The sequence below is a fragment of the Equus przewalskii genome, chromosome X, assembly GCF_037783145.1.
Source record: "Equus przewalskii isolate Varuska chromosome X, EquPr2, whole genome shotgun sequence".
In the NCBI taxonomy this organism is placed as follows: Eukaryota; Metazoa; Chordata; class Mammalia; order Perissodactyla; family Equidae; genus Equus; species Equus przewalskii.
In genome coordinates, this window is record NC_091863.1 from 81,236,108 (window position 1) to 81,261,298 (window position 25,191).

At 39.9% G+C, this 25,191-nt stretch overlaps 1 protein-coding gene across 2 annotated transcripts; it reads right to left on the reverse strand.

The window, feature by feature from the left end:
• Window positions 1-447: 447 nt before the first annotated feature.
• NOX1 (NADPH oxidase 1) lies at window positions 448-22,014 on the reverse strand. 2 transcript variants are annotated; one of them, XM_070605212.1, is made up of 13 exons: window positions 21,895-22,014; window positions 18,529-18,624; window positions 14,680-14,790; window positions 14,356-14,440; window positions 13,861-14,012; window positions 13,576-13,757; window positions 13,356-13,488; window positions 6,686-6,781; window positions 5,902-6,137; window positions 5,524-5,686; window positions 4,940-5,086; window positions 4,621-4,745; window positions 448-1,786 (listed from the first exon to the last, which is right to left on the reverse strand). In XM_070605212.1, exons 1-13 carry the CDS (start codon window positions 21,937-21,939, stop codon window positions 1,660-1,662), a joined length of 1,698 nt encoding a protein of 565 aa, XP_070461313.1. In that variant the 5' UTR covers window positions 21,940-22,014; the 3' UTR covers window positions 448-1,659. The 2 variants fall into 2 exon arrangements, with proteins under 2 accessions (XP_070461313.1, XP_070461314.1); XM_070605213.1 differs by lacking the exon at window positions 21,895-22,014 and adding an exon at window positions 18,776-19,015.
• Between the last annotated feature and the right edge of the window lie 3,177 nt (window positions 22,015-25,191).

The following is a 25,191-nucleotide window of genomic DNA, read 5'->3' on the forward strand; positions in this document are numbered from 1 at the left end:
TTTTGCTTGCTTCCATGAATATTCTAGCCCGCGATATGTTGATTTTAGCAGCAGTCAGCCATATCTTGAAGTGTCAATACATTTAGACATTGAGACCAAGAGTGAAACCTTTCTCATTAGGAACTTATCATAAGTTTCAAGGAACACTAAGATTCCAAATCAAAGTCGTCGAAGATCAAATTATCATTTGGTCAGCAGTTGTCTAATAGGAACCATACTGTCAAGGTTCCATTGTGCATTTTCCTAAAACCTTATTAAATTTAATTTAGGTAGCTAAAATCTGGAAAATTGGCAACAGCAGGGTATCCCAATCTATTCCTATGGAAACTCATTAGTATTTTTTACCGATGTCCAATTAGTAAGTGAAACACAATTAGCTGCCGTGAGTTCGTGACCTGCCTTTACCTTGTTAAACTAGTGACTGAAAAAAATCGATCTTACTAATCCTTCAAGTCATATATGTTTCTGGATAATTAGAAACAACCATTTATTCATTCTTGGTCACTTCGTAGTAGAGAAATAGGTGCTATAATGCTAATTCAGTAGAAACATTGTTATAAATTGATGAGTCGAATTGTCTTTGGGCACAATGAAGTGTGAGTTTTCTCCTTCTCTTAAGGGCCCCGGTCCTCTTTCCTCCTCCTGATTCACTGTGACTACTAACATCCCAGAGCCAGCTGGATGGGAGAAATAAAAGCATTTTGATAGGAGAAAGAAAAGGCATTTTGTTTATGTCATTAGGTGAATGATTCTTTAGTGAATAGGGAGGAGCCCAAGAAATGTTATCAAAATTCTAAATTATCTTTTTTTAAACCTAGGCATTAATAAACCCCCTTAATAAAAATGGTGATAAAGAGCCCCTGTTGACTAAATAAGTCATCCTAAGATGGATTTCACGTTTTCACAATTTTCAACAGAACAATGCAAGCTAATGACAATATAGGTTTCATTTCTAATACAATTTCAATTATGATTAACATATTTGCAAGATTTTCTTTCCCAAATGGAGAGTCCAGATAAAGTAACAAAAGACTCATTTGTTAAGCAAAGAAGAAAATCCTTCATTTTTTGACAAGGAAACGTGAGTAAAGCATAATTTGCTGTTCACACTGGATAAGACCATGTTGAACATAATAGAGTGTACATAGTGTTACATAGGGATGGGGTTCTTGGTAATCTTATGTTCGTTATTTTATTATTTATGCTTATTATGTTGTGTCGTTAATTCTTCAATAAATTTTTATTTTAAAAAAATCATCCTGCTTAGAAATCTTCTTTGTGGGTGGGAGGGGAGATTATGACCCCAGGTCCAGGAGATGGTAACATTTAGAATCAACAAAATCACCTCGGCTTAAATTGTCTGTCAACCTCCTCTACTAGCAGGCCTTGCTGCGGTCATGGCATTCCAAAAGGATTTACAGTTATTTTCCCAAGAAAGGATCCATGGGCTTTGGATTATCGTGACTCCTGGTGTTCTCAGGTTCGTGAAAGCTCGGTGACGACAAAGTTGAATCCAATTCAAAAAGAATGCCAGGGACTCAAGGCTTGAGAGGCACATTATTATCCCTCAGTGGCAGCTGCCCAAACCTGATCAGACCAAGTAAGTTGTTGAAGATACAAAGGAGAGACTATGCAGATTACCGTCCTTATTCCTATAATTCAGAAGTTTTCTTTGTTGAAGTAGAATTGAACCTTCCTAGGATCCAGACTGGAGTGTTGGCGACAGCGTTTGCTCAGGCTCTTTGCCATTTTCTTAGGACCACATAGGAAAACTCCCACCGCAGACCTGCAAGAATAGAACAATAGTGAGGGCAAGAATTCAGCGAGGCTGCTGATGTGCTTGGTGGGAAGGGAGAAAGGGCCTCTGCTAGGCCTCTGCTACTCCCAGCAAGCTTGCACAAAAATCCCCTGTTGACGCCCTCTCACATTCCTCAGGGTAGTTTTCTTACCTTTTCTGCTTGCAAGCCCCAAATGTGCCCCCAGCCCTTATCACTCAGCACTCAGCCTTTCCTATGCTATTGAGAACAGACACTCAGGAGGTGTAGTACAGTGTGGTAGTTCAGTGCTAGACTCGAGCCAGGCTATCTGGGTTCAGATCCCAGCTCTGACACTTGTCCCAGCTGTGTGACTTCAGGCAAGTTTCTTTGTTTTTTTTTTTTTTTTAAAGATTTTATTTTTCCTTTTTCTCCCCAAAGCCTCCCGGTACACAGTTGTGTATTTTTAGTTGTGGGTCCTTCTAGTTGTGGCATGTGGGATGCCGCCTCAGGCAAGTTTCTTAACCTCTCTGTTTCAGTTTTCCCACCTGTAAAATGGAGATAAAAACAGTACCCACCTCATAGGGTTGTTCTGAGGTTTAAACAAAAAACAGATGAAGCAATTAGAAAAATCCTTGGCACAAAGCAAATGAGTACGTGTTAGGTGCCATTAAAGCCATCCATTATGCACTTATCCCTGCTTCAAAATTTCTCACACTGAAGAGGCGGTGGTCTCTCTTGCCAAGGATAATCTTTCTAACTATGCTCTGGGTCTCACCCTTTCCTTCCTTCTTTCATACCTTCCGCTTCCCTCTTTTTTACTTAATTGAGATAGAATTCACAGATCATAACATACACCCTTTTAAAGTGTGCAGTTAGTGCTTTTTAGTATAGTCACAACGTTGTTCAACCATCACCGCTATCGAATCTGAGAACATGTTCACCATCCCCAAAAGAAACCCCATACACGTTAGCAGTCACTTCCTATCTCCTCCCAACTGCACCCGCAGCCCTAGACAATCAAATTGACCTTCTGTCTCCAGATTTGCCTATTCTGAACATTTCGTCTAAGTGGAATCATATGATATGTGGCCTTTTGTGTCTGGTTTCCTGCAATTAACATACTGTTTTCAAGGTCCATCCATGCCGTAGCAAGTATCAGCACTTCATTCCTTTTTACAGCTGAGGAATGTTCCATTGCGTGGATAGACCACATTTTGTTTATCCATTCATCTGTTAATGGACATGGGTTGTTTCCACTTTCTGGCTACACTACGTACATTCACGTACAAGTTTTTGTGTGGACATATGTTTTCATTTCTCTTGGGAATAAGGAGTGAAATTGCTGTGTGATGTGGTAACTCTACATTTACTATTTTGCGGGAATTGCCGCTTATCCCAAAGTGTTGCAATGTTTTACATTCCAACAAACAATGTAGGAGGAACCCTCCTACAATTTCTCCAATTCCTTGCCAGCTCTTATTGCCTGTTTTTTATTATGGCTATCCTAGCCCTCTGTCCCCTTTTGTATATTTACTTTATTCCTATCTACTGGCTCCTGTTCAGTCTATAAAAATGCTTAGATTGCCCTTACGCTAAATAAACATTTCCTGGACCTGCCACTCCTTCAACGCTGTTAACCACACTTCTCTAATAGTGCCTTCTTTGGCTTCTGTGACGCCGCGTCTCCACGTTCTCCTGCTTGTCCCTGGTTCACCTTTCTCCCTTCCCACGTAATGTAAGCATTCCTTAATACTCTGTCCTCTGCCACTCTCTCTCTCCTGGCAACCTCATCCATTCTCACAACTTCTACTATGGTCAACTTGACACAATAATTAACATTGTCTCTTTTGCTTATATGCTGCTTTACAGTTCACAGAGCATTTTTATATATTGTCTTGCTTAATATTCATGACAATCCTGCAAGTGAGTAGAGCAGGCACCTACCAACATAAACCATATTTTACAGATGAGAAATCTGAAGATCAGGGGGGTTTCTGGCTCAAGGTCCCAGAACTAGAAAGTGTCAGAACTACCATTAGAATCTAGAATCATCTGAATCTGAGTCACCACGTGTTCTCACCACTGCCCTCGTGAAGCCTTTCCTGATCACCCCACGAGGGCATAGACTTTCCTTCCCTTGATGTCCATGTACCTGTTTCATGGAGTGCATCGTTCTGCTTTGAATTGATGGTATGCATCTCTTATTAAAATGTGTGCTCCTTGATGGCGAGAACCATATGCTATTTCTCTTTCATCCTCCAAAGCTTCTAGAATAGTGAGTGCTGAGCTTATGGAAGGTAACAAATAATGTTTGTGGAAATGAATTGATCTTCACCTGGTAACTTGTTCCAGGAATTTCTCTAACACGATCAGCTTAACCTCCTTCCCAACGGGATGGCTGATTTCCTGGCACCAGGTTTTCCTCTATGCTCCAGCATGCTTCAAAACCCCTCCAGAAAGACCTAGGTCAGGTCATCAGTTAATTAGGTGATACACTCCAAACCCTTGTTACTTTAAGTAGAGGTCATTAAGGCCAAAACCAACGCATTTGAATTGTTCCAGTTCTCTAGTGTGTTTGGTAATACAGATTGAAACTGAGTCTCCTTGCCTCACTGTTTGAATGAGGGCTTGCTGGGGCATCAAATATCTTCTCATCAATTACAATATCATGACCCTTATTTGGCTAAAACCCTAGATGAAATTTCCTCAGTTTTAAGCAAGAATCTAAGCTGGTGCAAAAAGTTTCTGCCCCAGAGAACTTTTCTGCCCCAGAGATCTTTTCCCAAGAGTGTTCAAGGTGCTGTAAGACATTTCCTAAACCCTAACTCTGCAAACTCAACTAACTAGAGGAGCATACACTTACTTGGGATGGGCAGTGGCTATTGCAGAAAACTCATTGTCCCACATAGGTCTCCCAAAGAAGGTTTTCTGCTTCAGACCTGTCAGGATGTCAGTGGCCTTGTCAAAGTTTAATGCTGCGTGACCAGCCTGGAGTCAGAGAAATAAGAAATTAGAAAAAGCAGTTCTATAGCTGTCTCTCCCTTCAGCCACTTTTAAACTTGGGTGTGAGGGTGAGGGCAGGTAGAAAATCATAAGAAATTATTTCCAATCAGCATGCTCTATCTTTGGTCCAAAATTCATCTTGCATCTAACGTGGGAATTAGCCTGTTGTTTGGACTCACGATGTTGCTGTTCCATCCGGTAAGGAAGAGACGGTAGTTTAGAAAACCCACTTTGCCTAATTCCTCCATCTCCTGTTCCAGGGAAGCCAATAGGTCATTGAACCAGGCAAAGGCACCTGTCTCCCTGCAGATCCAGTAGAAATAGATCTGGAATCAGCAAGAGAGAACGTAACATTATTAAGTGCCCCTTACGATGTGCGCTGTGGTGACGTGATTATGTTTATATGCTCTACATTTGTTGATGAAGTCTAAGGGTGACCTGAAAAATCACCTCTACAGAGCCGCAGACCTTAAGCAGCATGAGTGTCCAGAGTCCTGACAACTTCCCTTATGGAAAGAAACCTCCAACATGATCTTTGGTTCAAGGTGATTTTAAACTCCAAATTGAAAATGAAGACCCTGTTCTTGTGATAAATCTGTAGAAGCAGACACCTCGGCAGAGAGAAGTGATCACTCACTCTCATAACTCCAGGGGGTGGGGGGTGGTGGTGGTTATTCTCTTATCCATTGTAAAGAGCTTAGGCCCTGAAAGCAATGGACCTGGTAGGCCCAGAGCAGATGAAAAGTGGTATGCGGGAGAGTACCGTTTGTGTTTTGAGCTTGCGATCATCCTGCCGGAATTTGTACCAGATGGACTTCAAAATGGAAGCAAAAGGAGTGACCCCAATTCCTGCTCCAACCAACATAGCCACTTCATACTGGAAAACATCCTCACTGACGGTGCCAAAGGGACCATCCACCTGAATCCTGGCAGAAGACAGAAGACAATGGGCAAGTGAAGTCTCACCTGCACCCCAACCTCAAACATCCTTCCAGATACATAGCTGTTCCCACAGTTGACTTCTGCCAACTTATTTTAATCATATTCTATTGTACCAGACTTAAGGTTCAACGAGGAATTGTTTTCTCTTTTCTGCCTGTCTGCCTCCCGGTCTGGGACTCTGCTGCTCTCAAGGACCTACCTGGGAAATGGCGAATGCTGTTGTTCAAAAGCCCTTATGAGATTTTCTGTCCAGTCCCCTGCTGCTCGGATATGAATGGAGAAGAAGTCTTCCTCTGGAGCAGAAGTCAGGGTAAAGGGATGCCACTCCAGGTAAGAGATTGAGGGGCACTTAACAAAAATATACTGTCCCACTTCCATGCTGAAGCCACGCTTGGTCAACTGCAATTCCAAAACTTTGGATGGGTGCATGACAACCTATGAATGAAGCACAGAGACCAATGGAGGCAAATCCAAACGGCGACAGGGGCAGGCAGATAAAGTAAATGAGTAAAGCTGGAGGGCTGGTGACAGTGGTGAACTGCAAGCACGAATCCTTTCTAAAGGGGGCAGCAGTTACTTAGTCCAGACAACGGTTGCACTACGGAACCGTGACCCCGCATTATCAGGTTGCCTGATTCTTCAAGAGAAGCCAGAAATGCCATTTTTTAATGTGAAAGCCGCCATCCAGATTTTTAAATGTTAGCAATCAATTCGACTTTCTAAACAATCAGAGTGTGGGCCAAATATGCCTGTGAGCTAGACCTGGCGCAGGCCACCTGTTTGCAGCCTCTTACATAGACCCATGCTCGATGATTTCTGCCAAATCCCTCTTTCCCATAGTTCTGGCCGGCGCTGGCGGAACTGAAGTATGTGGCCTCCAAGTTCTTTTTTATTCCCTTCAGGGTGACAACATGGCCACTGATTTCTATAATCAGGAAGAACGGAAGTCTTATCCCAGCAAGGGGAAAGTACGTATTCTTTACCTTGATAATCTCAACCTTCTGCAGGGAGCGATAACCTCGGAGAATGATCCTTTCAAATAAATAAAGAATGAGTGGTGCAAGGATCCACTTCCAAGACTGCACAGAGAGTAAAGAATGGAGTTACACATTAATCTCTCGTTTAGGATTTACTTGTGTAGCAGTTCAATCCTTCATTCAATAAAAAGTTTATTTAGTTCTCTGGTGCTTATCATTATTAAGCCACTAATTTCACCAAATTTTGAGGATGGAAATGGAAAGGAATAAACTACAATGGTTTTGTTTGCTAATCTGTTACTCATAAAGCAGATCATTTGCTGAAATTTTACAGTTCTCACCAGGAAGCAAAAGAAAAGCACAGAAATAAAATACATGGTAATTATATACATATCTGATATACATTCTTAAATTATATATAAAATAATTTTAGGAATCCAAGACTGTTTTCCAGAACAACTTGTCCAATCTGAAAAACCAACAGAGAAGGTAAATGTGAAATAGAAGCAGATGATTAAAAACAAAACAATCAAAAAAGGGAAAGCACGCAGCTGACACTATTGGTAACAACAATATATAAAACTTGGTAGTTATCCATCACCTCTTTTCTCAAGCACTCAAAACACTTAACATAGTAATATACTTTTTATCTTGTACACATTTTTTTAAAAAGCAGACTTCCTATCCCTGAGTTCTCAAAGGTAGCAGGTTGCTTCCATATGCACAGGAGCTACTAAAAATGTATATGCTAGCAATGCGAAGTCATGTGTTGTCTTGTACAATTGCTCGGGCATGATACATCAGAATATGTGCAATGAGGTTTCTTATGCTGTTTCTGGCAAATAACCTCCTTGGATACCTCTGGGGAGGAAAGGTGCAGAAATGGGGCTAGTAAACTTGAGAGTGGGCATTTTACAATTTGATGTTACTTCTTATTTGGAAAAAATTCCCAGCTGAACTCAGAAGACATGAAAAAATATATATTTAAGAAATGGCTAATAACAACGTGGGAAAAAAACCTGCCTCAGAAGTAATCAGAGAAATGAATATTAAAACAAAATAGCAATCTTTCACAAAGGATCCAAGAACATACAATGAAGAAAGCAAAACAAAAGAGCATTTTAGCCTCTCAAGTTGGAAAACAGCTTTAAACAATAATGCCGCCCATTGACTGGGATGCAAAGAATTGGACATATTCACATGTGTAGCTGGTGGAAGTGCAAATTAGTAGCATCTTCCCAGAGAGCAATTTGGCAATATATCCCAACAGCCTTGAAAGCATTCCTTCTCTTTGACACAGGAATTTTACTTCTAGGAAATGGAGCATAAAGTAATAATTAAGGTATGTACAAAGTATAAGAGTATAGTAATGGCCACATTATTTACTAAGAAAAAAATGAAAAAAAACCAGTATACCATATAGATTTTTTTTGTTGCCCACATCAACTGTCTTTTTTTAATTTTAATTTTTATTTATTGTTTGGTTTTGAGATATAATTGACATATAACATTATATTAAAGTGTACAAGATAATGATTCAATATTTGTATGTATTGTGAAATGATCACCACAATAAGTTTAGTTAACATCTGTCACCATACATAGTCACAAAAAAATTTTTTTCTTGTGATGAGAACTTTTAAGATCTACTCTCTTAGCAACTTTCAAATATACAATACAATATTAACTGTAGTCACCATGCTGTGTATTACATCCTCATGAATCATTTATTTTACAACTGGAAGTTTGTACCTTTTGACCTCTTTCACCCATTTCGCCCACTCTCCCCACCCCTTGCCTCTGGAAACCACCAATCTGTTCTGTATCTATGAACTTGTTTTTTTTTTTTTATTAGTAGATTGCACATATAAGTGAGATTATATGGTGTTTTTGTTTGTCTGTCTGACATTTCACCTACCACAATGCCCTCAAGGTCAATAAAAATGACCATGTGGGTGGTTTCCTTTGCCATGAAGGGGCTTTTTAATCTGATATAGTCCCATTTGTTTATTTTTTTCTTTTGTTTCCCTTGCCTGAGTAGACATGGTATTCAAAAAGATACTGCTAAGACCAATATCAAAGAGTGTACTGGCTATATTTTCTTCTAAGGGTTTTATGGTTTCAGATCTTAATTCAAGTCTTTAACCCATTTTGAATTAATTTTTGTGTATGGTATAAGATGATGGTCTGCTTTCAATCTTTTGCACGTGGCTGTCCAGTTTTCCTAACACCATTTATTGAAGAGACCAAATCATCAACAAAACGAAAAGACAACCCACCAACTGGGAGAAAATATTTGCAAATTGCATATCTGACAAGGGATTAATTTCCAAAATATATAAAGAATTCATACAACTCAACAACAAAAAAATGAGCAACTCAATCAAAAAATGGGCAGAGGAGGTGAACAGACATTTTTCCAAAGAAGATATACAGATGGCCAACAGGCACATGAAAAGATGTTCAGCAACACTAATTATTTGGGAAATGCAAATGAAAACTACAATGAGAGGGGCCAGCCCAGTGGTATAGTGGTTAAGTTTGTGTGCTCCACTTCAGCAGCTTGGGTTTGTGGGTTCAGATCCTGGATGCAGACCTACACCACTCATCAGAGCCATGCTGTGGCAGTGACCCACAGACAAAACAGAGGAAGAAGGGCACAGATGTTAGCTCAGGGCCAATCTTCCTCAAGCAAAAAGAGGAAGATTGGCAAAAGGTGTTAGGGCCAATCTTCCTCACCAAAAAAACAAAAAACTACAATGAGATATCACCTCACCCCTGTCAGAATGGCTATAATTAACAAGACAAGAAATAAGTGTTGGACAGGATGTGGAGAAAAGGGAATTCTCATATACTGCTTATGGGAATGCAAACTGGTGAAGCCATTACGGAAAATAGTAAAGAGATTTCTCAAAAAATCAAAAATAGAAATACCATATTACCCAGCTATCCCACTACTGGGTAGCTATCCAAAGAACATGAAATCAACAATTCAAAGAGATTTATGCACCCCTATGTTCATTGTGGCATTATTCACAATAGCTAAGACGTGGAAGCAACCCAAGTGCCTGTCAATTGATGACTGGATAAAGAAGATGTGGTATATTTATACAATGGAATACTCCTCAGCCATGGAAAAGACAAAATCGGGCCATTTGCAACAACATGGATGGACCTAGAGGATATTATGCTAAGCAAAATAAATCAGACAGAGAAAGAAAAACACCACACGATTCCACTCATATGTGGAAGATAAACAAACACATGGGTAAGAACAGACTGGAGGTTACCAGAGGGGAAGGGGGTAGGGGTAGGGTGAAAGGGGTAAAGAGGCACATATGTATGATGATGATGGAGAAAAACTAGACTATTGGTGGTGAACACGATGCAGTCTATACAGAAACTGAAATATAATGATGTACACCTGAAATTTACACAATGTTATAAGCCAATATGACATCAATAAAATTTAAAAAATGACCATGTAGAAAACAATGACAAAAATGGTATACCATACAGGTTTTGAGAACAAATGTTTCAGAAGAATATTTGATAACAGAGGAAAGCATCCATGACATAGATCAAGGGGAAAAAATTATTACCTCTGGGTGGTAGAATTCTGTGAAATTTTCACTTTCTTTTAAACATTTCTCTGTGTTTCCCAAACTTTCTACAATAAACATGTATTATTTCTATAATTCTTAAGTGGGGAGAATATGGAGAGAGTATTTTTTTAATGTTTATGGAAGAAACAAATCAATACACTCAAACAGATTGCAAAACTGGGGTATTTATTGTGTGACCAATCAAAGCAACCTCTGAGTTGTAAGTAGTCCTTCAAATAGGCCAAATATACCTAATCTCAGGTAATAGATGGGAACAAGACAAAAGTTGAAGTGCAAGGTAAAACAGGGTAAAACAGCCTTAGCTAGTAAGGGGCTGATCAAGCTTTATAGCTTCCTGCCCTTAAGGGCCTCTCGTCTACTGGTCAAATAATATAGCAAGTCTTTGGATATAGCTTATAAGTTCCTCTGACTTTAGGAATGAAATGTGCTGTTAACATATGCCAGGCATGTCCTTTAAAATTATTTTTTAAGTAGCTAATACATGTACACGGCGCACAATTCAAAAGAACAAAAGGGTATACAATGAAAAGTAAATCTCCCTTCCATCCCTGTCCCCCTGCTGCCAGGGGCAGTCAATGTTACTGTTCTGTGAATCCTTCTGGAGAACATGCATTTAAGTGATAATATTGCATTAAGTGAAAATGGTAGCAGACTATACACACTGCCCTGCCTTTTTTTCATTTAACCTCTTAGAGACCGGTCCATATGAGTACATATAAGAGATTCCTCTTTCTTTTAAATGACTGCAGAATATTCCATTGTAGGAAAGTCCTATAATTTAACTAGTCCCTACTGATGGGCACTTCTTTCCAACCTTTTGTTCTATCAAGCAGTGAATAACCTAATACAAAATTTAACACATATGAAAATATATTTTTTAGAATAAATTACTGGAAGTAGAATTTTAAAGTTTGATAAATACTACCAAATTACCCTTACAAGCAGTTGCATACGTTGACGCTCTCACCAGTAATGCATGAGAGCATTGCCAACCTAGCACACGAGTAAATATTTTTATCTTTGCTAATCTGTTAGGTTAAAACAAAAGTATCTTAATGTAGTTTTATTTTGCATTTCTTCTATTATGAATAACATTAAGTGTAATTGCATATATTTAAGATTAACATATATCTTCATTTCTGTTCATATCCTCTACATATTTTTATCAGGTTGTTAGGCTTTTTCTTATTGATTTATAGGAGTTATTTACATATTCGGAAATTAGTTCATGGTCTGTGAGTTGTAAATGCTTTTCCTACTTAGTAATTTGTCACCTGTCTTTATTTATGATGGATTTTTTGCCATAAAAATTTATAGATAGATAATAAAGTTGGATATTTATATTTATTCAAATTTATTATCTTTCCTTTTCTTATTTAGAGGTTATTTTCAATAATATTCCAGTATTAGAAAAAAAATTTCCCATGTGGTCTTAGGGTGCTTTTATGATTTCTTTCTTTCTTTTTTTAAATTTTATTGAGGTCACATTGGTTTAGAACATTGTGCGATTTTCAGGCGTATATCATTACAGTTCAGTTTCTGGATAGACTGCATCATGTTCACCACCAAAAGTCTAGTTTCCATCTGTCACCGTACCTATGTGCCCCTTTACCCCTTTCACCCTCCCCCCACCCTCTTCCCCTCTGGTAGCCACCAATCTGTTCTCCTCCTTGATCCACTCATCCTTGATCCATATTTTAGTGTAAAGTGTGGAATAAAGAAACAGCTTTTTTTTCTTAGATGGCTATTTTATTATTCTAAAAGAATTAGTGAATAATCTATCTTTTTTCCCACTAAGTTTGAAATGCCAACTTTAGGGGATTTTTTAAAGATATTTTTCTCTTTCTAGATGAGGTATGAGCTGTTGCTCTTGATTCTGCATGTGATTGAAAGACTTTAACCATCCTCAGAGCACATTGACGCACCACAAGTCAACCTTTCCCTTCAATTTATTCCTCAATCTAACATATTTTATGAGGAACCCATAACCATAATATCCACGATAATTACCCTGAGGCACACCTCAAGTTTGCCTGGAACCCAGTTTCTTGATCATCCACTACTAAAAATAATTTCCAAGCATGTTCTTATAACACCAAAGATGGCTGACTTCAAGAGTGTTTCAAAAACAAAGTTGAACTCACAGAAACAGAGAGTAGGAAAGTGGTTAACCAGGGGCTGGAGTGGGGGAAATGGGGAGATGCCGGTCAAAAGGTACAAGCCTTCAGTCATAAGATGAGTAAGCTCTAGGGATCTAATGCACAGTATGGTGACTATAGTTAATAATACAGTGTAGCACACTTGAAAGTTGCTAAGAGAGTAGATCTTAAACATTTTCACCACACAAAAAAAATGGTAACTCTGTGAGGTGAAGGAGGTGTTAATCAACCTCATTGTGATAATCATTTTACGAAGTATACATATATCATTATCACATTGTATACTTTAAATATATACAATTTTATTTGTCAATTACCCCTAAATAAAGTTGGAAAAAAGAATGCGTTTCTTCCCCCACTAAATTGACTAGGATTTCACAGCAAAGTTTTGGGACAGTACAGGGGTCAAGAGCACAATCTTTGGAATCTGAAAGGCCTGGGCTTGAATTCCAGTTCCACTAGTGACATACAGTGAGAGCTTGACAGTTTTTTTCATCTCTCTGAATCCTAGTCCTTTTCTCTCAAAATGAAGACAAAAAAGTACCTTTTTTGTCATGGTTTATTGCTATGTATAAATGAGAGAATCCATATTATGCAGCAAACCTGGCACATGGTAAACACCATCAATAATGTGGGCTGGCACTCTCAGCTTTGGAAAGGGTCTCACAACATACAATAACCATTAGTCCTTCCTTTTCAGGATCTCCTGCTAATGATAATTCCCTAGGCTGTTGCCAGTGACATTTGAGCTCCTTGGAGCTCCAAGGAAGGAACCTTGTGGCTGTATTCTCCATAGGACCTAGCCCAGGGCTGAGCTAATAACGGTAATAATAACAGCAACAACAATAACAGCTCCTAACAAGAGTCTATCCCTGTCCATAGGGTTCTTACCTCAGGGGCGTGCCCTTCAAATCGGGGATTCTTGCAGCTGGGGTGATGATCATTCCACGTCTGGAAAGACTCTTCACACTTACGAGGATCACTCTCATGCATGCTCTCTTGTGTTTGGCCCCGAACAATTCCACTGAGACAGACAAAGAAGGACGGTTTGAGGCAAAAAACTATGCAAGGTCAGGAGCTGGGGCACGAGGATGGGGTTTGAGGACCTTACCCAATGCCGTGAAGCCCTAAGCCGATGAAGTAGATGACAAATAAATGGTGTGTATACCAGAAGACCTCAAAATAACTCCTCCGGATAAACTCCATAGCTGAAGTCACCATGAGAACCAGAGCTATTGTGATGATCACTCCAGTTAGACCAGCAATGGTGGTGAATGTCACATACTCCACTGTCTGTGAAAGGAGAAATTTCAGCCTGATACCACGTCCACCAAGGATACCATGCCCTTCTTGCTCATGCTCAGATCCCAGATGCTTGGCCATTGAGTAAACTCACCATGTCTTGGGAGTGGAAGGGATTTAGCCAATAATTCTCCTCTTTCTTATCATTATACAAGCTGGAAAGAACGGAAGCAATAGATCCATCTGTGGCCTTTCGGCTATTGCTGTATCGTTCAAAGTTAAACAGGTGTGCAATGATGTGAATAGCTAAATGGGAAAGATGCAAAAGAATGTGAAAGGTGTCTCGGGAACATCATGGCAAGCAGCCTTCCCCAGAAAAGGAGAATCCTATATATAGTGTCTAGCAGAATGCTGAGTCCACAGAAGGTGCCCAATGAACCTTGATTGCAGAGAGCTCTAAGATCTTTTATATATTCACTCTGTTCCCAAAGGAATATAATGTAAGTTCCATGAAAATAGGCCTAGAACAGTGCCTGGCAAATAGTGCCAATTATTCAATAAATATTTTTTGAATGTCTATATGCATGGATGAATGAAACTAGACTCTGAAGGCCCAGGAGCCTGCAGTTTTGTGGTTTGCCTCAGTTACCTGTGTGTAGGCAGATCATATATGCCACCAGCTTGTGGAAGGTGAGGTTGTGATCCAGTTGCTTTCTCAGGGTGCTCCTGCAAAACTACAATGTAAAGTGATCAAGGTTAGGTGTCTCCAGGGAGCTTTATGAAATTCACTAACCCATAACCAACATGTCTTACACAGAGCGTGCCAATGCCACTCACACTTGCCCATCCCCTTGGCTGCCAAAGGAGACCTCTGGCTTCCATTCCTCAGGGCTTGGTGCTGGGCTGTCCTCCTGAGGAGGCAGGGCCCCTTGTCTTTATTGTGATAGTTGACCCACGAGTGGTTGGAACTCACTGAGCACGTGCCCCTCAGGAAGGACAGCAGATTTCGACACACAGGAATCAGGATCAGCATGCTGTTAAAATTCAGGCAGCGAGCAGAGGCTCGGGCCCAGGCCAGTGCCGACTAGAGCAGAGAAGAGAAGAGATCATCAGCTGCTGCATCTCACCATCTAGCAGCTAAGCACAGGCCCAGTCCACTTGTCCAAGACCCGGAAATGGGCAGGCTGCACTTCCTCCCCTCCCTCTCAGTAGCTAGCACAGTCAGTCCAGGCTCTCTGTTTGCAAACCACAGAAAATTCACTGAACTTAATATTGAATTAAGAAATTCCTGTGACGGATTGGAAATGTTTGACTATACATTTATCAATATGAAAGTGAACAGGATTTAATGATTCCATGTTAACAAATACATTCTATGGATGTACTACTTTGTAAGAATTATTTTTGCTTAATATGCTCAATTATGATTTTATTATTTGTCATTTGTAAAACAATCTTGAGGATCATATGTATTTTTATTTGCATTTTAAATAAAGCATATAAATTTAGAGGTATAATTACAGACGGTGACTATTTTTTCTCTTTTCTGTATTTTTAATGTTGCAATTATAAGCATGTAATAATCATGTAATAAAAACAATAAAACATGTAACTGCTTATAGTTAAGATGTCTTTAACAACTGAATAAAGTTTAGGTAAAATTAGTGAATCCCTCAGAGGAAAAATTTTAAACTTAGGTAGAGTTCTGAAAAGGGAGAACTTCCAAGAACAGAATTTCAAACTGATTTCCTTGGGTAACGAGGCAGCATACATCCAGATCAATCTGATTCAGCAGTAGAAACTGCTAGAAAAGGAGACAAGAAATCAGTGCTTCAAAGAAGTATTTGGCCCAGAAACAAGCTTGAGTATGTATAGGCTGGATGGAACATGCTCAACTCCACGTAAGTTCGACTTCTTTCTTCAACTGTACAACTGCTCTCTGAGTTGGCTCTACGTACTTGGGCCTGCAGACTATAGAGTGTGACAATCTCGCAGGAGCAGTAGCGGAGGTAGTGGCGGCAGCCACACAATTTTTTTTTTGCACTTGGCTGACTGGCCAGCCTTTCATGTGTGCCTGTCAGTGACTTGCTAAAAGGAAGAACATGTCTTGGAATTAACAATTTCTCGGCCTTTTTCTAACAATCTTTTCGGCACAAAAACTATTTTTCCACACGACCTAACCCCAGGACAACATGGCATTGGTTTAATAAGCCAGGTCAAGATCTGCCTAGCGTCCATAATGGCTGACGATGTGAGGCGGTGCAGTGAGCAAGAGCTGCCCCGCTGCTTTCCATTTCTGGTTCTTCCACATGACCTGCATTCTCTCTCTCTCCAGAGTCACGCTCCGACTGGTTTGGGTAGAGACAGCCTGTTCCATTTTGAAGTAAATTTTCTCTGCTCATCTCAAAGATCTTGCATTTCCACACTGGCTCCCACAGCTTGCTTATTTGAGTCACAGAGGTTTCTTCAAGCTAAAATTGGCAAGTGAGTTGAAAATGTAGGACTACAATGTCACAGCTCCATATTCTGTGGGGGCTATCTGTATGGGATGAATTCTTTTTAGAGCAAATCTTTTTCCCCCATTGCAGCACATTGAAATATCTCAACTTATGTTGATTTTTCAACAGCGACACTAACTGATGTCTAAGTCAACTGCTGCTGTCATTAATGCCTCATTGACTATGGATGTAAACTCCTTCCTCTGCTACTTATTTGCTCTGCTTCATAATAAATCAAATAATTCTTTGTATTTTCCTAGAGGAAGCATGAATTCAAGAAATACTCTACAGAATGATTCAATAAATTATGGCACCTCAACGCCATGGACTATTACGCTCTTCAAAGGATGAGGGCCACATGCAGTGGTGTAGGGGTGGTAAATGTTTAACAACCAGCTTCAGGGGAAGGCGGAGGTCTTGATTTCCAGCACTTGCCAATTTACATGACATAAATACTCCCACCAGGACAGATTTCAAGATACCAACTTGATGTCACTGAACACCACTGAAGGCAGAGTTGCAAAGAGATGCACACAACTGGCTATTGCAGGTTGGTATGAGCTGGTTTCAGCACATCGCAGTGACATACTCACATGGAAAGATATCTGAGATACATTAAGTGTAAGAAGCAATTTCCAGCCAGTATCTACAATGTGATCTCTTTTGGTTAAAACGAAAAAACTCTGTGTCCTACTGTATGTGTTATCAAAACTCATGAACAGTGCACCAAAAAAGAGCAAATTTTACTGTATACAGAAAATAAATAAGTGAATAAGAATAGTACCTATCTCAAAAACAACAACAAACCTGTATGTCTGGTGCATTTGTGAGTATGTCAGTGTGTCTATGTAGATACACACACCAAACTATTAACAATGTGTGGTTATCTCTGGGGAGTAGGATGGGAGGGCGTTTTCACGTTTTACTTCTAGATCGTCTGATCTCACTGAAAGCAGCATTATTTACAATTAATTTTTTTAATAGAGAGGATTTTTAAAAATAAAATGTCCACAGGATATCGGCATGATTCATTTTTCTGCTGCTTTTTGGTCATAAAGCTGTTCAGCTCTTAATAACTAGTCACATTTATTGCATCATTCTCTTAATAAAAAGCTATTTTTAAAACAAATTAACACTTCCTTTGGAGGTATAGTTTCCAAAGAAGGATCAAGGACCAGCATTTAAAATGGAAAACAGCAGGGTGAAATAAGCCATGGACAGAACATTCAAATTAGTTGTGATCTCAACATGGATCCTTTGACTATGGAAAGAAAAGAAGGACTTTTAAAAAGGTCAAGCTGTCTTTAAACATGTACATTGGGTGGGTCTTTGTGGAAACCTAACAAAAAAAAGGCACCGTCAAGGTGAAAGCGATTTAACCAAATACTGCACCTGTTACTGAATAACTGACTACAGGTGTGGAAAGCTAACCAAAAAGGGCACCGTCAAGATGAAAATGATTTAACCAAGTCCCACACCTGTTACTGAATAACTGACTACAGTTAGCAGTCAAATTTGTTTTTCAAATCAGATAGTGGCCAGATTAATGAGCCTGTAAAGAACTATTTTCTCATCTCCATGCTTCTTCCTGGTCACCTACCCACCGCCAACCCTTGCCCCTCTGTGCTTGATCTGCCACTTCCCCAGCCTTCTCCGTCTTGCTACTCTGACCTGACCCCACCTTTGTGCAGGCCCTGAGTTCTGCAGCACCACCCACTGTGTAGACCCCCCGCTAAGTATCCCTCTCATTTGATAGAGAGGTGTTGTCTGTAAGATCAGTCCACAGTGGTGATTTTCAAGTTGCTCATTTGTTTTTAACCAAACTCTTTCTTCCAATCACAAGCACGAGTCCCTAAGATGGGTAAAGGCTGCTTTGGTTGAAGTAGGGGCAGGAGCAGAGGCACTGCCCACTTAGCCTTCCCCTCACACCCTGCAGGGGCGCCTGAGTCTCCGTGGAAACCAGTTTGAAAATCACTGCTTAATAGTGTTCTTTATTGTGTGTTTTCATTCTTGGGTCCGGGGAGTACACCCCAGATAGTGCTGTCAGATTTAGTGAACAAAAATACAGGATGCGCAGCTAAATTTGAACTTCAGATTTTAAAAAGGAACAATTTTTTAGTATACCCATGTCCCATGCAATATTTGGAATACACTTATACCCAAAGAAGAATTTGTCGCCTTTCTGGAATTCAAGTTTCACTGGGTATCCTGTATTTTTTCTGGCAACCCTAGGCCAAGAGGAAATCAGGGCACTGGGTCTCAAAGGGGCCAGGGTCAGAGAGAAGGTAAAAACAGAGTTCCACACTCCACAACGGTGTACTCACCCCCAGGATTTTTCTTGTGTAGAAGTACTTGTCGGCCTTCTCATACAACAGGAAGGCATTCACAAACAGGAAGACATTCAGCCCCAACCAAACAGCCTAGAGGAAGAAAACACAAGCAAAGAGTAAAGAGAAATTTGAGTATGAGAAGAAGTAGACGAGGGATAGGAAAGAGTGTCACCATTTTGGCTATTTTACGTTTATCTGTTCTCGTTTTAAATGAGTACAAGCTTGTTGGTATCTAACTTACTTTCAGAGTGAGTTAGCACTTCAAGACGCGCATTAGCCGCCAACAAGCAGGGTCAGCAAATCAAGGCCCATGGCCAAATCCAGATCACCACCTGTTTAGTACAGCCTACAAGCTAAGAATGGTTTTCACATGTTTTTGTTTTCACATTTTTAAATGGTTGGAAATAATCAAAAGAAGAATAAAATTTCATGACGTGTGAAAATTGAATGAAATTCGAACCTCAGTGTCCATAAATAAAGTGGTACTGGAACTTAGCCATGCCTACTTATCTCTGTATTGTTTATGGCTGCTTTCATGAGTCAATGGAAGTGTTGAGTAGTTGTGACAGAGACCATACGGCCTGCAAAGCCTAAAATAAGTACTACCTAGCCCTTTACAGAAAACATTTGCCAACTTCTGGACTAGAGCATTCAAACCAATTCACCTAAAAGACGGCAGTAAGTGAATAAATGGATTTCTAAAGAAACGAAGAATAAATTTAACATCTATAACGATACCCATCTGAAAAGAACTAAACCATTCCAGATGGGCCTGCCTCTTTAATTACACCCTGACACACATTTTCCTGTTTTTAGATTGTGAGAGTTTTGGCAAATTAACCTATCATTGCTTTGGACTAATTTGAGCTCTTAAGACTGCTTTTGTCTATCCTAGGCTCTATCTCTGTACCGGCAAGGGGGGAAATTTGGAACCTACTGCCCATTGCCTTGGAGACCAACCAAATGGACTCTAGCCAAGCTTGGAGTTGCTAGTCTGTAACTGAGCAGGACTCTAGGGCCCTGGGATGCCTCCAATATATATCCTTGGCCCCAGGATGGATCAGAACCATCTCAGCCCCACGGGTAGAGGACCCTAAGCCTAGAATGGCCCATTCAGATTCCCCAGATCTGGACCCTTCACACCTCTAGCAGCATGGCATAGGGATTTCAAGTGTGATAGTGGAGTCAAACTCCTTGGGCTCCAAGTCTAGCTCCACCAGTTTCTAGCCCTGTAATCTTAGACAGACATGTGATTTAACTTCTCTGACCCTCATTTCTTCACCTGTAAAATGAGGATAATAACAATATCTACCTCACAGCAATGCTGTGAGGTTTACATGAAATAACACATGTGAAGTGAATAATACAATGCTTGGTGCATAGGAAGGGCTTAAAAAATGCTGGCTATAGAGTTGCATCATTAGCACACTGGATTTACCAATCATTTTCTTCCTGAATCCTTTGCTCAGACACCCTTTCCGGAGTTGAGTGTCTTCCAGAGATTCTTTGATCCTAATGGAAAAAGAGAGATGAAAGCCACAGATCCTCAAGATTCAGAAGACAGAGGAGAGAAGTTTATTTAGAGGGAGCAGAAATATTTCAGGATCCGAGAGGGACACAGACACAAAGAACTCTGTGTCAGCTCATCCTCAATTGTTGGCAAGGTGCATGATGACATATAGTGACATCTGGGATTAGGGAATTCCATTTCCCACCTTGACTATCATTTCCTCCACTGTGAAAGGAAAAGAAAGTGGAGTTGACGACCTGGCAGAAAAGAGGAGTAAAATTATTTTTTGAGTAATTTATTTTTCATTTAAAAACTTAGTGCGTAGGAGTATATGTCAGAGATAGCAAGAAGTTGGAGCCTGCCAGCAGGATTGGTGGAGGATGGAAGTTCAAAGCTAGATAGTTAAATGTGGAACCACCACCATGGGCAATGAACTCTTCAAGCAAAAAATAAGAGAGGGATAAAAAGCGCATAGGATTTTAAAGCTAGAAATATCCCCATATTTGTATCTAGTCACTTCATTAATCCCCTCCGCACACATACACACACAGATGACTTAAAGTCTAGAAAGGATAAATAATTTGATTAAAGTCACTCAATTAATAGCAGAACTGAAACTAATTCCCAGGTTCCCTGTCTCCTTCACCAGCACAAAGGAATTAAATATAGGGCGTTGCATGTTGAAAACATAAGTCATAGGATAACCTGCCAAAATAAGCATGTGGCCTTTGACTAAATGCAAAACAGACAACCCTCCAGGGGAACATGATTGCTCTGGACACCTTTTTCCCTGGAGCACCTGGGTAGTCCTATGGGACCCAAAGAAAACAAAGGAGGAAAGAGAGAAGCCCAGAAGGAATAATGACATGAAGATCTAGGAAAGCGATGAGGGAGGGACACAGGGAGTCCCAGGCTCAGGGGTGGGTCAGAAATGGAAGAATGAAGTAGGGAAAGGTGTGTGTTAGGAGGAACGGATTGTGCACACGTGATGTGTAAAGGAGTTCTGGCCTGAGCACTGGAGAGCTGGGTTCTGCAATCAATTCACCGTGTGACATCCGGGTCTTATTTTCCCTTGTAAAATCAAGGAGCTGGTTTCCATCTGCACCATGCAATGCTGTAGCTGCTACCACCTGCGGCTACTGAGCACTTGAAATGGGGCTAGTCCTGACTGAGATGTGGTTTAAGTATAAATTACACTTCAGATTTCAAAGACTAGGAAAAATAAAAGACTACAAATTAGCTCATTAATATTTTCAATATTAACATTTTTTATATATTGGGTTAAACAAAATATACTACTAGAAATTAAATTCACCTATTTCTTTTTACCTTTCTCAATGTAACTATTAGAAAATTCAAAAATTTCATATGTGGCTCACATTGTATTTCTAGTGGACAGCCCTGGATCAGATGATCTTTAAGGTCACTTTTATCTCAAACATTCAGTGATTTTATGCAATCTTGATGTGAGCACTATAGGAAGGATGAAGAGAAATGACTGCTGTATGGCAGTAGTTAGAAGTGATGGAAGAGAAGACAGAAAATGAAAACTGCTTGAAATTCCAATTACTTGTGGCTTGATAACATGAACAATTGCAGATTGTCTCTTTACCAATTAATTTCTAGAGTTGGATTTTTTCCTTTTCTGAAATGGTGAAATATATCAAACAAAGAAGAACATATAAAACATACATACATAATTCTAGAGTTTGACTTTTTAACTAACTGGCCTTGATAAGCCTAATATTGGCATGGAATCTTTCCCTTTCAAAAAGCTTTACAAATATTAACAAACATGATCTCTCCTTACTTTGCTAAGAGTAATTAACAGCAAATGAAACACTGCCTACCAGAATCAAACCTGAGATCCCGTGGTTAATTATCCAGTTTCCCATTGTCAAGAGGTGACTTGGAATCTTTCTAGGCAGCAGGGAAGATTCAGCAACCTGGATTCTGGAGAAGTTCTTCAGGGTTGGGACTTTTCTCCAGCTTAGTGTCTGTGAGTCTTTAAGATGTGAAAGAGGCACATCTACTCACACAGCCTCCAGGAATGAATAAGTGCATGTTGCCTTCCTTCTCTGGACTATAGCTTAGGTAGACCAGCCCTACCTATGAGAGCCACAGGGGTTTTCCCTGGTGGGGTTTATGTTCCTTCATGAAATAGAAGTCTTCTTGGTTGAGAACATTCTCTCATCATCTTATCAACATGACCTAATATGAGGAATTGCCTTCCTTGATGTGACATTTGCTATGGTTTCTCGCAACAACAGTAGGCTAGTGCTGTAAAAAGATGACCTCGGGAGAAGTAGGGCAGAGAGTAAGCACGTTAAGGAAGTTGCTTTAAGGTAGGCTCTCAGAAGAGCTGCTGTATCTGCCAGCTGCTATTTGGACTTCAGTATCTGGAAGATGATCAGTATCCTGGAGGATGAGCTGGCTCTGGGGAGAGCTTGACCAGCTGGGAGGACAAGTGAAAAGAATGGCCAAGTAGAATAAGAGAAACTTTAACAGATATAAATGTACACCTCAGTTCAAAAACAGAGTCAGGGGCCAGCCTGGTGGCAGAGTGGTTAAGTTCACGTGCTCCGCTTTGGCCGCCTAGGTTTGACAGGCCCAGATCCCAGGCACAGACCTAGCATTGCTCGTCAAGCCACGCTGTGGTGGCATCCCACGTAAAATAGAGGAAGGTTGGCACAGATGTTAGCTCAGGGCTAATCTTCCTTACAAAAGAAAAAAAAAAAAACAGAGTCAGAATACTCAAAACAAGGGAGGTGATTATCTCTTAGTATAATATTAGTATAATAGATTAGCTAGAGTTGTGTAACCAGTTCTGGGCACTATTTTTTTCCTTCTTTAAAATGGTAAAATACATCACACACAGAAGGTATATAAAACATATATATGTAATTTAAAGAATAACTTTAAGGAATGAATATCTATGTACTCACTCCCTAGGTTAGAAAAAACAGAACTTTTCTCTCCAGTATCTTAAGCCCTGATCACGTCCCTCTTCTTCCCCTCTCCCTCCCCCAGCCGGTGCAACCACCAACCACCATCCTGAAATGGCGGGGGGGGGGGGGGATTCATTGCCTTGTTTTTCTTTATAGCTTTATCAACTAAATGCATCCCTAAATAATATATTGTTTAGTTTCTCCTGTTTTTGAACTTTTTAATAAATGGAACCTAGCTGTTTCTATGTATGTATGCTTCTGTGATTTGCTTCTTTCACTCAACATTGTGTTTTTGAGATTCATACACGTTGGTACATGTAGTTTTGCTTCGTTTACACTACTATACAACATCCCATTACATGAACATGCCATAGTTTATTTATTTGTTCTACTATTGTTGGATATGATGATGAAATAACGGGATGAGGTACATATGCTACAGTTTCTCTAGGGTATATACCCTGGAGTGGAAGTCCTGGGTCCTGGGATTTGCACATGTTCAACTTTACATGATGCCAAACCCTTTTCCAAAGTGCTCACATAAATGTATACTGCAATGAGCTGTGAATGAGAGTTGAATTTCCTCCAGATGCTTACAACACTTGGTATTTTCTAGACTTTTTTATTTTTACGATTCCAGTGAGTGTGAAATACTATTTTATTGTGACTTTAATTTTCCTTTCCCTGAGTACTAATGAAGTTGAGGATCTTTTAATTCCACTATTGGCCATTTGAGTTTTGTCTTTTAAGAAGTGCCTGTTCTAGTTTTTGGCCTGTATTTCGATTGGTTTATTTTTCTTTGGCTATAGAGCCTTAGAGCTCTCATTATTAATCTTTGATTGGTTATGTTCATAGCTTGTCTTTTCACTCTCTTAATTATGTTTTCTGATGAATAGAAGTTCGTCATTTTAATATACTCGGATTTACCAGTCTTTTCCTTTATGATTTATACGTCTTTTTTTAGAAATCCTTCACTACCCAGAGATCATTAAGATATTCTCTTATGTTTTCCTCTAAAAGTTTTATATTTTCCCTTTCACATTTATGTTTTGAATCCATCTGGAGTTTATTTCTTTATGTTTGGTGTGAGGTAGGGGGTCCAATTTGCTATTTTTCCACATGGAAAACTAACTATGGCAGCACTATATTTGAAAAGTACAGGTTCTTCGCTGATCTAAAATGTCTGTTTTATCGTATATCAAATGTCTATGTGCAAGTGGGTTTGTTCTTGAACTCTCTGGTCAGTTCTTCCATGCCACTGCCTTCATTTCCAGGGTTTTCTGTTAAGTCCTGACATGGGATAGGGCCAGTTGCCCCGCCTTGTTCTTCAGGAGTGCTTTGGCTATTCATGGCGTTTTTCACTCGCACATAAATTTTAGATTCAACTTTCTCTTGCACCTCTTTTTTTACATTTATTCCTAAGTACTTTATATTTTCTACAGGATTGTAAATTATACCTTTTTATTTTAATTTTTAATTGTGGCTATTATAAAAAAAAGTGCAAAGTTTTTACGTTGTAGGGGAGGAAGACATTTCCTATTCCCAAATGTGGGTTCGTCTGGCCGGAGAACGAATTAAATTCACATGAGACAGAATAGCAAGAGAAAATTAAACCAAGCTTTATGAGGAACCATGGCCCGGGGACTTTCTTCCCAAAGGAAGAAAGGGCACCGAAGAAGTGGGGTGCACATAGTGGTTATATACCCCCAAACAGGGTGTTTCACATGTGATTGAAATGTACCTCCCACAATAGTCTCAAGATTGCCCTATCGGCACAGTGCTTGATGGACACAGCAGGTAGTGGTCTGCTATCTCGGTGGGTGTAGCAGGAGGCAAGTCGATTGTCTGGAGCTGGGCTGTCACAGGTGAGCGCAGCAATCAGTTCCTAGCCTAAGGAAAGATGCTTAACCCTTAAAGAAATGCCAACGTTGGGAGGGGGAGGGAAGTCAGTTACAGGAGGTTACCAGACTAGCACAATAAAATGCAGATTTAAGTCCTTGCCTTTGGTATTGATTAAGAGTTTTTGGAGAGAAGGTCATCTCCTTTCTTCTTCCTGGTACAGAGAGGGAGGCACCTTTACAGATAGAGATTTACCTTACAAACGTAAATGTGTCCTAACAAAGGGCAAGTTCCATTGCTCAGAGCCTCCTTGCCTGTCCCAGTTTATCAAAAGCAATGAGCCTCAAATAATCCTGATGC

Bases quoted from the DNA above. Each gene is read 5' to 3' on its own strand.
- NOX1 (XM_070605212.1), bottom strand. From the start codon at position 21,939: ATGGGAAACTGGATAATTAACCACGGGATCTCAGGTTTGATTCTG. The intron at 6,782-13,355 runs GTAAGAACCCTA...CTCTCTGTGCAG, and splicing joins TTGAAGGGCACGCCCCTGAG to TCTTGGAAGTGGATCCTTGC. The intron at 4,746-4,939 runs GTGAGTCCAAAC...CTCTGACTCCAG, and splicing joins CCGGATGGAACAGCAACATC to GCTGGTCACGCAGCATTAAA.